This window comes from Pelophylax lessonae (genome assembly GCF_965119305.1).
Source record: "Pelophylax lessonae genome assembly, chromosome: 9".
NCBI classification, from domain to species: domain Eukaryota; kingdom Metazoa; phylum Chordata; class Amphibia; order Anura; family Ranidae; genus Pelophylax; species Pelophylax lessonae.
In genome coordinates, this window is record NC_138776.1 from 240,776,048 (window position 1) to 240,789,096 (window position 13,049).

A 13,049-nucleotide genomic window follows, 5' to 3' on the forward strand; every position below is an offset into this window, starting at 1 on the left:
TCAATGCAGTGACCAGCGTACATGCCCCCTTTCAATGCAGTGACCAGCGTACATGCCCCCTTCAATGCAGAGACCAGCATACATGCCCCCTTCAATGCAGTGACCAGCATACATTCCCCAATGCAGAGATCAGCGTGCGTGCCCCCTTCAATGCAGTGACCAGCATACATGCCCCCAATGCAGAGATCAGCGTGCATGCCCCCTTCAATGCAGTGACCAGCATACATTCCCCTAATGCAGAGATCAGCGTGTGTGCCCCCTTACTTACCTGGAGAAGCAGCGGTGGCGGGCGGCTTCTCACCAGTAAACAAGAAACACAAAGAAAGGCGCATCGACCTAGCGCATTATCCTCAATATGGGCTTTATTGTTAAAACATAAAAATGGCTACTCACAAGCAAAGGTATAAATCAATCACATCGGACTCAAAATCTTGAGTATCGAGAGTAGTCCATACGAATGTCCCTTGTCCTTTTAGGATGACGGCTGACGCATTTCAAGGCATACGCCTCTTCCTCAGAGCCACCTCATCAGTGTCCCGGCGTTGGCTTCTCCTCAGTCCCGGCGGCGCGTCTCTGAGTCCTCCCGCTCCCGCCTCCTCCTCGGCCAATGGCATGGGGTTTGCCTTGTGGCCATCGGACGCGCTTCCTGATTGGCCAGGAGGAGGATCGTGTGACAGTAGCGAATTTTCATTCGCTATTGTCACACAATGGGTGGGCTCGGGGCGCACTGCTCTGCGCCCCGGCTCCACCCTTTGCATCACCCTATTAGAGCCTCTGGCTTTAATCAGGTGATTAAAAAAAAAAAAAACATTAAGCTCCATGCGTCCGGCGCCCCTGCATGCTGATTAGGGGGCCGGATGCATGGATGGGGGTCGGCGCCACTGCGCCCTCATTACACCGGCAGCCACTGCTTAAAGGAGATGTAAAGCCAAAGCTTGTTTGGCTGTACATCCCCTATGGATCACAGGAGTGCAGATCATTCTGCTGTTATGACTCTTCTAGCTGTATGCTGAGAAAGCTATGTCGCTAAATTAGAGGCAGTGCTGAGAGGCTGAGACGGGTGTCAGTCCAGGCCCCTAGCGGATCCCGACTTTTATTGTCGTGATGACGCGGTGTCTTGACCCACTTCTGTGACGTCAGCAGAGAGCGGACTTTAGCCTGCTCTCTGCTGACGTCACAGAAGTGGGTCAAGGCACCGCGTCATCACGACAATAAAAGTCGGGATCCGCTAGGGGCCTGGACTGACACCCGTCTCAGCCTCTCAGCACTGCCTCTAATTTAGTGACATAGCTTTCTCAGCATACAGCTAGAAGAGTCATAACTGGCAGGAGCTAAAGGAAAGAAATCTCTTCAACAGATTCACAAATTGCTTTAGAGAACTGTACATAAAATGAAAAATACTGTTACATACAATTTTAATGATTTATGAATTCATATATTGGATATCTAGAGAGAATTGAGTTTTACAAGCAGCATTGCAAATTGTACCTTTCTTATCCCCAGTGAGCATCCAAACTTTAATGTTCCCATCTTTCAAAAGCTGGATGGTCTCTGGTACTCCTTCCTGTAGCTTGTCTTCTATGGCAGTGGCTCCAAGTATCTGAGAGACACAGAACAACCACTTAGTCTGCTTGTACTATTATTATGCAGAAAATAAAAAGGATACTACTTAAAGTGATTGTAAAGGTTTTTTTTTTTTTGCAAAATAACAAACCTGTCATACTTACCTGCTCTGTGCAAGGGTTTTGCACAGAGCAGCCCCGAACCTGCTCTTCTGGGGTGCCCCGGTGACACTCCTGGCTCCTCTTCATCAGGTGCCCCCACGGAGAGCTGCTTTCCATGGGGGCACCCCTGCGGGCATGCTCACAAGTCCCGGGACTTGTGAGCCAATCAATCTATCCAATGAGGACCTGAGACAGCGGCTGGAGCCGCTGGGCTCGTGTTCGTCGCTGGAACTATCGGGTTCAGGTAAGAAAAAAGGGAGGAGGGGGTCTGCGGGACAGCTGCAGCACCAAAGGTTTTTCTCCTTAATTAGTGTATACAGCATTATCAAACTGCACCAAAGAAGTTTACATTTTTCTTTAAACTGAATTTAATTGTGTCAACTCTTATACAGTTGTGTCTCACTCTCTATCTAAATTTAGTGTGTATTGTGGATGGGCTGTAATCAGCCTGAGCTGTTTTTTACCTTTTCTGGCTTTGTAGGATTTTCCTTAGCCTGGTGGGTTGATTGCTTCAGCCTGTTTCCGGATGGGGGTTCCAGTAATCAATGTGGGAAGGAATGACCACTAGGTTATGAATATTTATTTGTCTCAGCCAATCTCAGTGTTTCTTAGAGGTATGAACTGGGAAGATGATAAATGTTTGGGATCACCTTTATAGAACTCTCTCTTCTCCTGGGGCTTCTTCCTGAATTGCTGTCTGCTGGCTTCATGAGCCACTGGCTGAAGTGCATGTCTGAAGGGACCTAGGCTTAACAGAAAAATGCTTGCTTAAAGAGGGGCTCAGAGGACCTGGGTAGAAGCTGCCTTCGGACTTCAAAGTAAAAACTGGGACTGCTCTCAAACAGTTACAGGTCTATCTGGCTGTCCTCTGACTATCAGCATCTATGTTGAGATAACATCAGCACTGGGTTCTGCATTAAAACACTATGGTGGGATATTTATTAATCCTATTGCAAGGCAAAGCAATTGTCAGAGTCACCTGTGGGAGCAAGTGACAGGGAGCACACCATGGAGGTTGTGAACCCAACCGCTGACTGCTGAGGGTCGACAGTTCAGAGAAGCAGCTACACAGGGTCGCAGCCACGGCTCTAGACAGGGAGCTAAAGCAAAAGATTCCCCAGCGCACTGAGTCTAAAAGCTAGCAGGTTTTCACCAGAGCCTGCAGCTGGCTCCAGGGTTCGGCCCCCAGGGTCTCCCAGCTCACGCTCACGGCTGGCTCTGGTGGATAGAGAGGAAGCAGCAGTACAGGACCACAAGGGATAGTCAGGAGAACAAGCCAAAGGTCAGGGCAACAAGTAGACAGGGGCGGTCAGGTGAACAAGCCAAAGTCGGTACACAGAGATCAGATGTAGAGCACAGCAAGAACCACTCAGTGAAGCCTTCACACAATTGTTGCTCGGGCAAAGATGGCTTGCAGTGCATGGGCTAATCTAGTGTTTCCTGTTAGAGACTGGGGTGTAGCCATGCTGAGAGAAGATTACCCAAACACACAGGTGTGAAAGCATGGTCCCTAAAGCTGATACACAGACCAGAGAGTTAAGCAGACAGTCAGGGAAAGAAACATTACTGCAGATTAATGACAGTACCCCACCTCTTAGGCTTGGGCCCAGGCTTGGAGGGGAACTTCAAATGAAACCTCCTCAAAAGATGAGGCGCAAAGACATCTGATGCAGGGATCAAACACCTTTCCTCAGGACCAAAAACTTTCCAATGCACGAGGTACTAAAGAATGCCTTTATAGAGCTGGAAATCCATAATTTGACTAACCTCGTACTCTTGATTATCCTCAGAGACCAGAACCGAGGTGGGGAGAGGACGAGAGAACTTATTGCTGACTAAAGGCTTCAGAAGGGAAACATGAAAGGAGTTTGATATCCTGAGTCTTTTAGGGGTATGAAGTTTAAAACAAACCGGATTTAGCTTATAAATATAGTGTACGGGCCAATGAATCTTGGGACAAATTTCAGAGAAGAGACCCAGGGCTTGAGGTTCCTGGTGGAAAGCCAGACATTGTCTCCTGGCTATAGAGAGTGCAGGTTTGTAACGTTAATGCGTTTTTGTTAGTGGATGGATTTACAGCTGCAGAATTATTACACTCAGTAGCCTTGTAGAGATTCTGTTGAACAAACATATCCAACTCTCAGGACTTCATCACAGTGCACAGCCTGTTATATACTATATATATACTTAATTAGATGTTTAATGGAGGGATAGAATATATGAGGATGTATAGATGAGAGACAGGCTATTGTATGGTGAGCACTGGAAGTAGTATTAGGAGAGTTGCAGGTGATGGTAAAGCAGATAGGTTCTGATGTCAAGTATAGTGCAGATGGTAAGAGGACACAGATGGAGTATACTTAGACAGAGTAACCTAGTGCAAGGATAGTTGAAGGTAGTCCCAAGAGCTAACAGTCTATGCAGATGATAGTGAATAGATAGATACAGATAGTCTTGGTAATTGCAGTAGATGACAGTAGGAGATTGATTAGTAAGGAATCCCCTGTGGGGTACTTATCACTTAGATAGGTTAGTAGTAACAGTGTCCATTAGAGAGAGGTGATCCCGTAGCGAGATACGGATCACCAGCGAGGTTCCGGCTTCAGTTCAGCAAAGGGAAAATGTCAGCAGCTCCGACTTCACAGGAGTAGGTGCGGTGAACATGTGGTTTGAACGAGCGGTGAGTGAGAGAAAGCCGGCGATTGAAATAGCCGCTCATAGCGGCGCTCGGCAATGATGTCATCCGGTCTTAAAGGTATATGCGTCTCTTTGTTACACAAGATGGGACGCAATTAGCAAAGGAGAAATATGGAACAAGGGTACCGGAGGTACCAGAACATTACAAGGTTATGCCTGCGATGGTCGGCAAAACCTTTGAATTTGTTGGCAGCTGCCCGGAGGGAATTATGAACGTCACCCCAAATAGAATTGAATGAACTGTAGCCAAAGCTGGAATGTCCAGGGAACAGGTCATAGAAAGAGGGAGCTGAGGGTGTCTTCCATAAACTGTAAGCAAGGGTGTCTTCCTAGAACTGATGTTAACATGAGTATTGTGAGAGAATTCTGCCTACGGGAGTAGAGAGGACCAATCATCATGATGAGCTGAGACTAAAGTACAGAGAAAGACCTCTAACTCCGGATTGCCCCCCTCTCAGTCTGTCCATTGGATTTAGGGTGGTAAGAAGAGGAAAAATCCAAGATAATATTGATGGATTTTCAAAAGGTTCTACAAAAGCAAGACATAAATTGAACACCCCTGTCAAACAATATGGGAAGGAACCCTATGGGGGCGGAAGATTTCTCAAACAAAAATGGGAACCAGAGTAGGAGCAGAAGGGAGACCAGGAAGAGGAACAAAATGAGCCACTTTGAAAAACTGATCAATTACTACTCAAATTACCGTATTATTCTCAGACAGTGGAAGATCGGTGATAAAGTCCATTGTAATGTGAGACCAGGGCTCCTTTGGAATGGGCAAGGGCATGAGAAGACCAGCGGGAGCTTGCATGGAGGATCTAGACTAGGCACAGACATGACAAGCCTTAACGTTGTCTTTGACATCCGAACGGAGAGTAGGCCACCAGTAGTGGCGATTGATGAGAGGAAGGGATCGGAGGAATCCAGCATGATCTGCCACCTTGGAATCATGTCCCCTACGAAGGATCTTAGCTCTTAGCTCAGTGGGGACGAAGGTCTTGCTAGGAGGAATTTTTGACTCCCGAATGTGGTAGAATGGGCAAGAAGGCATGAAGTAGGAATGATCGGTTCAGGTTCAAAGATGGGCTCCTCATCCAGAGTGCCAAAAGATCTAGAGAGGGCATCAGCCTGATGCAGGAACCAGGTTTGTACATAATTGTTAAATTAAATGGGAAAAGGAAAGACTCCACCTGGCCTGTCTGGGATTCAGACGTTTGGCATTCTGTAAGTACTGCAGATTTTTATGATCAGTGAAAATTGTTATGGAGTGAGAGGAACCCTCCGAGAGATGATGCCACTCCTCTAACGCCAATTTAAATGCAAGAAGTTCCTGATCGCCAATAGCGTAATTTTTCTCTGCCTGAGAAAATCTTTTGGAGAAAAACGCACATGGTTGACGTTTCCCCTCAAAGAACTGAAGAAGCACAACTCCCACCCCAGTCGAAGAAGCATCCACTTCAATAAAGAATGGCTCCCAAGGATTAGGTCTCAGGAAACAAAGGCCTGTTTTAACTCATAAAATGCAGAGACAGCTTCTGAAGGCCACTCCTTGGCATTCAAACCCTTCTTAGTCAAGGCGATAATTGGCGCAGCAATGGAAGAGTAATTCCTAATAAACTGCCTGTAATCATTTGTGAACCTGAGAGCAGTGGGTCGCCTTGAGGCTGGCAGGGAAAGGCCAGTTAGTAATGGCCGAGACCTTTCGAGGATCCATACGAAGCCCCAAACAAAAGACAAAGCAACCTAAAAAAAAGGGCCTCAGAACATTCAAAGGAACACTTTTTCAACTTGGCCTAAAGATTGTTATCTCTGAAGTGCTGGAGTACAATCTGGACATGGTTTCTGTGAACAACCAGGTTTTCAGAAATGATGAGAATGTCATCCAAATAGATGACAACAAATTGATATAGCAGATCCCTGAAGATTTAATTGACACAGCTGGGGCATTACACAAACCAAAGGGCATAACCAAGTATTCGTAATGTTCATCTCTGGTGTTAAATGCTGTTTTTAATTCATCACCTTCCCATATCCAGATCAGATTGTATGGACCCCTGAGATACAACTTAGTAAAAATGGAGGCACCTTTCAATCTGTGGAACAGTTCAGATATTAAGGGTAAGGGGTATTGATTTTTGATTGTCACCGCTTTCAAGCCTCGATAGTCAATGCAGGGTCTTAAAGTTTCATCTTCCTTGACAACACACCCTGCTCCTGCAGGCGAAGAGGATTTACGGATTAATCCTTTTTCTAGATTTCCTGCAACATACTCCAACATGGCCTGGGTCTCTAGGATGGACAGGGGGTAGGTACGACCCCTGGGCAGAGTTGCCCTGGGATCAAGGTCAATAGCACAGTCAAAGGACCTATTAGGAGGAAGCACCTCAGCTGATTTTTTGCAGAACACATCCAGGAAATTGCTATATGCAGCTGGAAGAGCAGAAGATACTGATGTGGTGGCAACAGGAAGTCTCTCTTGAGTGGGCAGGATGAGAAACAAGAGGGACTCCCAGCCAGGATCTGCCCAGATGTCCAGTCAACGTGTGGAGAATGGAGCTGTAACCAAGGAAGGCCCAACATGATTGGTGTTGAGGCCTCAGGTAGGATAAGGAAGGATATCCACTCCGTGTGGGGTACCCCTACAGACATCTTAACAGGGAGGGACTGGAAGCAGATAGGGCCCCCTGGAAGAAAAGTGCCATCAATCGCCATCAATCGCTGAGACCACCAGTGGAGTTGTGAGGGGTGAAAGGGAAAGTTTAATGAAAAGATGCAATTCCCCAGTCCAAATAATATTGCCAGCGGCTCCGGAATCCAGATATGCCAAGACTGAATGAGAAGAAGCACCAACATGGAGGAACACAGAAGGAAGGAGCCGAGAAGGTGAAGGTGATATTTCTGGGTCCATTACTCACATTCCAGATGTATTCGTTTACCAGACGAAGGGCCAAGGAGTGCTGGTGTCTTTTTTTCTAGGGCCCTCTCCTGAAAGCGAATATCGATCTGGTCACAAGGAGATGACATTGTCCAGATCAGCGGGGGTGGTTTTTCCCGCTAATTCATCCTTCACTCTGTCAGAGAAGCCATGCAAAAAAGTTGCAACTAAGGCCTCATTTTTCCAGCTCAGCTCAGCAGTTAGTATACGAAAATGAAGAGCATACTGTCCCACTGAAGCAACTCCTGGCAGAGATGTAAAAGGGCTCTGGCCGCTGAAGAGACACGACCCGGTTCCTTGAAGATATTAAAAAAGAGTTTCAAGAAATTAGACAGCCTAGAAACCACTGGATCATTCTTCTCCAACAGAGGGGCAGCCCAGGCTAAAGCCTCGCCGGACAGGAGGGAAATAATATAGGCTACCTTTGCCAGATCAGACAGAAATTTTTGGGGCTGGAGTTCAAAATGAATGGTGCACTGGCTAAGGAACCCCCTTACAGGCCTTGAAGTCCCCAGACCAACGGGACAGAGCTGGTAAATGCAAAGAATTTGCGGCTGCGACTGTGACCGGAATAGGTAGGGCAGCAGATTGTGATTGAGGTTGTTGAACCAGGGGTCCTAAGGAGGCTACAAGCTGTTCAAAGCAGGAGGTCAAATCCTGAAGGAATCGCATCACTTGGGTCTGATTCAATTCCTGGGTCTCAAGTCTGCAGACTATGCCCTGCAGCTGATCATTGGGGGGTAGATGCACATAAGCCGGGTCCATGGCCCAAGCAAACTGTCATTCCTGTGCAATTTAGGATCGTCCGCTTTCCCAGGATTCGGTGAGAAGACCAAATGACGTCATCCTTGCTTAGGCAAGCATGCCAGAAGCCAGTGAGCAAGTTAAGTATGTTTTACTTAATTTTTTTTATTTTTTGCTTCCCTCCAGTGTTATGTAATCATGGGGGCACATATGCAAAACTAAACAAAATATATTAGTCCTCCTGTCACTGCCCCACATTTCTGGAGGGTTGGTGTTGTGTCCTTTTTTTTTTCTTTTCCTTCCCCTTTCTTTCTCTTTTCATATGAGGTATATATACATTGAACAATTATTGTTAATATATATGTATTTGTATGTGTGTAGCACCCTCCTAGATAGGTGCTAGGAAAAGCATATATGTGGCCCTGTCTGCTTATCAGGGGGGCCTGATCAGTTATCTAGACTGTCATGTGTTTTCAGGTGTGGTCTGTTGAGTCTGGGGAGTCTCCACACTGTATCCAAAGAGGGCTCTTGTTGGACAGTGGAGGAAACCTGGCCAATGGCACACCAGGGTTTATAGCTGTCCCGGTGGGCGGAGTTTGCCGCAATGCACTCTGGGATTGGGTATAAACCTGGCGGGAGCATGTGACAGAGAGTCTTTGGCAGGAAGCAGAGTCCCAGGAGGAGGCTGACGGCTGTCTCTCCTCCCGTTAGAGCAAGTGAGGGTGTCCTGGGCAGTCGGCGGAGGTTGAGCTGGGCTACAGGAGAGGATTCAGAGTGTTGCTGACTGAGTGGAGCTGCTGGGCAGGAGTTTCTAGGAAAAACAGTGTTGTGAATACTCGAAACTGCCCAGGGGTCTGCCTAGGAAAGGGGGCCACTCCAGAAGGTCAAAGGGATCCAGCTAACCAGTGGTTGTGGCATAGAAAGGGGTAGCCAAGTGTTAAGCCCTGAAGATAAGGGGAGTGAAAGGGGGCGCCAGTGTGGGCCCTGAAGCGTTCAGCAGTACAGCAGTGTATACAAGTAGCTACCTCAGGAAGGAGTACCTAAGGCAGCTAAGAGAATAATTCTTAGTCAAAAACAGTTGCAAGGTTAGTTCAGCGTTAACCGGCATCTGGCCAGCGTTACCCGGCGTCAAGTTAGCGTTTTGCGGGCATTCAGCCAGCGTCAAGCCAGCGCCAAACAGCATTTTTCAAGTGTCTCCGCCAAATTGTGCATAGTTGAGTCAAAGGAGTATCCCACTTATCCCTTCTCCCATCCAAGTTCCTAAATAAATCAAAAAACCCAAAGATACGGGACTAGTCATTGTCTCAGTGCTCACATTTAAAAAACATGCTTAAATGTGCTGTTGTTGTTAGCGGTAACCCCGGGGGACCCCCTATCCAGCAAAACGGCTGGGAATTGTGCTTCATGTGTATTGGAGTGTTTATGTAATTTGATATTTGTTTGGTAATTGCATTTTTATATTTGTAGTGGTGTTAATTCTGTCCCTGGATCCGGAAGAAGCCCCTTGGGAGGGTGAAATGCGTCCATCCTGTTAACCCACTGATTCTGTATAACCTTCATTGCATGTACCTGACTACTTTAGTTAGATACATATAAAGGGAAACAATTCCCCTCTTTTTATGAATAATGTATACTGTGACATTTTGTCTAATTCTTTTAAAAACTATGTTGTATCAATAAAGACTATCTTGTTAATTTTAGATGTGTGTAGATTTATGCCTGGCACTAAGTAACCCCCCATATTGTCTCCCGACCTTACCTCCCTTTTGAGGGATTAAGGAGGGAGTTTCCCCTTTTCTAAACAAAATATATCTTAACCACTTTAACACTAGCCACTGTGCTGCTACTGCGGCACAGTGGCTCGTTATCGTCTAGCGACGTAGACCTACGTCGCTAGACTCCTCCCCTGTAGGGGGCGCTCGCGCGCCGCTGGAGGCACGCTCCCGCGGTTTTCATTCACAGCGAGAGTCGGGCCAGGGGAGGAGCGGCGGCGATCGCCGCTGCTCTGCCCCGATCGTCAGGGAATCGAGTTTGGAGATCCGCCCGCCTGTGTAAACAGAGCGGGCGGATCTCCCAAGTGACAGGGAGTGACAGATCGGAGTGTTCAGCATAGCTGGACATCCGATCTGTCCCTGTCTCACTCAGTCACCTCCCCCCCCCCCACACGTTAGTAAGCACCAGGCATACATTAACACCTCCCTCTCCAATAAAATTAACCCCTTCCCTGCCAGTGTCATTTTTACAGTAACAGTGCATATTTATAGCACTGATTACTGCAGTAATGTCACTGGTACCCCCAAAAGTGTCAAAAATGTCAGTCAAGGGTCCGATCTGTCCGCCGCAATGTCGCAGTCTTGCAAAAAAAATCGCAGATCGCCGCCATTACTCGTTAAAAAAAAAAAAAACACCAAAAATGACAGAAATCTTTCCCTTAGTTAGTAAACGCAATAACTTTTGCGCAAACCAATCAAAATACGCTTATTGAGATTTTTTTTACCAAACATGGGTAGCAGAAAACAAATTGGCCAAAAATTAAAAAAAAATTGTTTTTTACATCTTTTTTGGGGGGAATTTCATATAAAAAAATGTTAAAAATATTGTTATGTTTTCAAAATAAACGCTCTTTTTTTGTTTATAGCGCAAAAAGTTAAAATCGCACAGGTGATCAAATACCACCAAAAGAAAGCTCTGTTTGTGGGAAAAAAAGGATGTAAATTTTGTTTGGGTACGGCGTCGCATGACCGCGCAATTGTCAGTTAAATTCGCACAGCGCCGAATCGCAAAAAGTGGCCCAGACGTAAGACAGCAAAATGCTCTAGTGGTAAAGTGGTTAATCAGCGCAATTAAATATAAAAAAAACAAAAAAAAATGAATATATAACTTAAAAATTGTAAACTGATTGCTTCCAGTACTGCACAAGTGTATTCACCTCACTTTCAGCAAAAGAAGCATCAAATTAGTACAGCGCAATCATTTATCTACAAATTGTGATTTATATACACAAAATTACTGCATATGTGTAAACATTTACGTGAATCATGTGTGACAAACTGTAACTAAATCAAATAAAAAGTGAAGACATCAAAATACATCCATATATACAATGTGTATATCACTGAATGAACTAGCAAAAAAAAGTCCAAAAAGCAGTAAATTCCTCCACTGACAATCATTAAATTCCAAACAAACGAATAATCTTGCCACCTCTGTGTGTAGTAATCAACTGAAAAACAGGTGCTCAAGTAATCCACCACCAGTATTCCCTAGCAGCTCACCTCCAGCTTTGACTCCTGCTTCACCAGAGGAGTGAAAGTGCACTGTTCCCCCTTAGGAATAAAGGAGCTCTGTATGGATGGATGGATGCCCCTTGATGTTTCAGGATCCCACTCTTTCCTTGTTCCAGTGCTTGTTTATTAATTGGCCATATAAGACAAAAACAAACTATCTAGTGCGCTCTGTAAAGAAAGAACGCACCGGTGAGCTCAGCAACACCAAAAGACCGGGAAGACGACGGAAAATAACTGTGGTGGATGACCGAAGAATTCTTTCCCTGGTGAAGAAAACACCCTTCACAACAGTTGGCCAGATCAAGAACACTCTCCAGGAGGTCGGTGTATGTGTGCCAAAGTCAACAATCAAGAGAAGACTTCACCAGAGTGAATACAGAGGGTTCACCACAAGATGTAAACCATTGGTGAGCCTCAAAAACAGGAAGGCCAGATTAGAGTTTGCCAAACAATATCTAAAAAAGCCTTCACAGTTCTGGAACAACATCCTATGGACAGATGAGACCAAGATCAACTTGTACCAGAGTGATGGGAAGAGAAGAGTATGGAGAAGGAAAGGAACTGCTTATGATCCAAAGCATACCACCTCATCAGTGAAGCATGGTGGTGGTAGTGTCATGGCGTGGGCATGTATGGCTGCCAATGGAAATGGTTCTCTTGTATTTATTGATGATGTGACTGCTGAAAAAAGCAGCAGGATGAATTCTGAAGTGTTTTGGGCAATATTATCTGCTCGTATTCAGCCAAATGCTTCAGAACTCATTGAACGGTGCTTCACAGTGCAGATGGACAATGACCCGAAGCATACTGCAAAAGCAACCAAAGAGTTTTTTAAGGGAAAGAAGTGGAATGTTATGCAATGGCCAAGTCAATCACCTGACCTGAATCCGACTCGCTCCAGTGATAGTAGAGGTGAACAGTAACAGCTGGGAGTGTCTTATCAACATCCTAGCAACAAGGCAGGAAGGGATGATGCCAACTTTGAGAGTTTTTCAGTCAGGCTTTGAAAAGTACATATTTGTCTTACACTTATAGCCAGAACATTATACAATTGTGGTTACAGCTGTACATTTTTACATTTACATTTTTTCTACAGGCACCTCTTACCTACATAGGCAGTTTTTTGGTAAAGGTCAATACTTTAGGCAATTAACTCTTTGCGAATCTGTTGCAGCTTGACTACACAAAGCTACGGCTTTGCAATTTGCAAAAGCGTTGTCACCTTGCCATGCTTGCTGCTTTCATTGGCTGTTGGGCTGCCTATTAAATCTGTGCATGCTTCCTGCAGACCTGAAAAGGAGCTTGAAGTGGTTCTAAAGGCAGAATTTTTTTTACCTTAATACATTCTCTGCATTAAAGTTAAAAATCCTTCTGTGTTCAGAAAGTTTTGTGTTCCCTTCAGTCCCCCTTATATCCAGGGCTGTGCCCAAGATCAGCCACTCTTGGCTCTCTCCTCACTGGACAGAAAGGCAGCAGCGGTAGTCATTGGCTTCTACTGCTGTCAAATCACAGCCTGTGAGGAGGGAGCAGGGGTTGGGGCCAAGCCACGCTGTGTGTGTCAATGGACAGCATCGGAGTTGTACAACCCATACATGTGTTTAGGGCCTTGGCGGTCCGGAGGGTCCGAGTCTGAGGAAGAGGCACGGCCTCGAAACGCGTCAG

At 45.9% G+C, this 13,049-nt stretch overlaps 1 protein-coding gene across 1 annotated transcript in view; it reads right to left on the minus strand.

Annotated features, from left to right (window-relative positions):
* Positions 1 to 13,049, minus strand: part of LOC309563345 (phospholipid-transporting ATPase IC-like) — a gene marked incomplete at both ends in the record, with an annotated part of 170,504 nt that overhangs the window by 57,893 nt on the left and 99,562 nt on the right. Inside the window, one exon of the mRNA XM_082267739.1 lies at positions 1,489 to 1,600. Coding sequence (XP_082123865.1) covers positions 1,489 to 1,600 — 112 coding nt within the window. The remainder of the gene's footprint in view (positions 1 to 1,488; positions 1,601 to 13,049) is intronic.